Raw genomic sequence first — 1,802 nt, forward strand, 5'->3', positions numbered from 1 at the left:
GCAGAACGGGTTTTAAGGAAGCCCTCCGGTGTTACCGCAGATCAGTACGTGAATGAATCATTACTGTTACTCTTATGTAACAGATAAGCCTGTTCAGAATATTAGGGTTCAATAGGCACTGATCAAACCATTAAGCATTATTAGACATCCTCAAAAGCAACTTCTATTTGTGTAGCTTCGTTATCACAGTGTTTAAAAAGTGGGTATTCAGTAAAGTTACTTTATTCCAGAGATCTCAGAGTCCTACACATGAAAACTGCTCTTTGCCTAGCTCTGACCTCTTTTCCCTTCCTGTCCTCTAGGGGCATTTCAGCACCGGTTTGTATCCTGAATCCATGGATAAGGGTAATTATTCAGTGGTGTCCGAGTTTGTGTTGCTGGGACTCTCAAGTTCCCAGTAGCTCCAGTTTTTCTTCTTTGTGGTCTTCTCTGCCTTGTATGTGGTCATTGTGTTAGGAAACCTTCTCATCATCATCACCGTGACCTCTGACAGCAGCCTGCACTGCCCCATGTATTTCCTCCTGGGAAACCTTTCCTTTGTTGACATTTGTCAGGCTTCTTTTGCTACTCCTAAGATGATTGCTGACTCTCTGAGTGAACACAAGACCATATCCTTCAATGGCTGCATAGCCCAAATCTTTTTCATTCACCTCTTTACAGGAGGGGAGATGGTGCTACTGGTCTCCATGGCCTATGACAGATATGTGGCCATATGTAAACCTCTACATTACATGATCATCATGAGCCGAAGGACATGCATTGTCCTGGTTGCAATCTCCTGGGCTGTGGGGTTGGTGCATACGTTAAGCCAGTTGTCTTTTACTGTGAACCTGCCTTTTTGTGGGCCCAATGAAGTAGACAGCTTTTTTTGTGACCTTCCTAGAGTGGCCAAACTTGCCTGCCTGGACTCTTACATCACTGAAATACTAATTGTGGTGAACAGTGGAATTCTTTTACATTACATGATCATCATGAGCCGAAGGACATGCATTGTCCTGGTTGCAATCTCCTGGGCTGTGGGGTTGGTGCATACATTAAGCCAGTTATCTTTTACTATGAACCTGCCTTTTTGTGGGCCCAATGAAGTAGATAGCTTTTTTTGTGACCTTCCTAGAGTGGCCAAACTTGCCTGCCTGGACTCTTACATCACTGAAATACTAATTGTGGTGAACAGTGGAATTCTTTCCCTAAGCACCTTCTCTGCCCTTGTGAGCTCTTATGTCATTATTCTTGTCACAGTTTGTTTCAAGTCTTCTGCTGCCATGGCCAAGGCCTTTTCTACACTGGCTGCTCACATCATGGTCGTAATATTATTCTTTGGACCCTGCATCTTCATCTATGTGTGGCCCTTTACCACCTATCCTGTGGATAAAGTTCTTGCCATATTTTACACTGTTTTCACTCCCATCCTGAACCCGATTATTTACACACTACGGAATAGAGACATGAAGGCTGCCATGCTAAAAATAGCTGCTCACTACCTCAAACCTTCCAGAAGTTCAGAAATGCCAGTAGCAGTGAGGATTTCCTACTATTGAGATAAAATCCCTTTATAGTCTTCAAATCCATAATTCACCTATAAATATATTCAGTGTGTATCTAAGCTGTGAGGAAAGTAATAAAGAATATGTAAAAATTCATGACTATTCACATCTTTTCCTAGGTACTGTCTAAGGAAATCAAATACACAAAAAATGAAATCTGCACGTTGCATTTGATTAGTAGCTAGGAAACAAAATGCTGATATTTCTGAGGAGTGTGCACTTTCATGGCCTTGTACGTAGGGTTACAGGAATGCGATG

At 42.3% G+C, this 1,802-nt stretch overlaps 1 protein-coding gene across 1 annotated transcript; it reads left to right on the forward strand.

The window, feature by feature from the left end:
- Positions 1–332: 332 nt before the first annotated feature.
- On the forward strand, positions 333–1,538 carry LOC103735214 (olfactory receptor 4K5-like). Its single transcript, XM_008834364.2, is given in 2 exon segments — positions 333–914; positions 1,146–1,538. Coding segments are annotated over 2 exon segments (972 nt in total). The 5' UTR covers positions 333–335.
- Positions 1,539–1,802: the final 264 nt, after the last annotated feature.

Source organism: Nannospalax galili, unplaced genomic scaffold, assembly GCF_000622305.1.
Source record: "Nannospalax galili isolate Female #2095 unplaced genomic scaffold, S.galili_v1.0 scaffold9637, whole genome shotgun sequence".
Lineage (NCBI taxonomy): Eukaryota > Metazoa > Chordata > Mammalia > Rodentia > Spalacidae > Nannospalax > Nannospalax galili.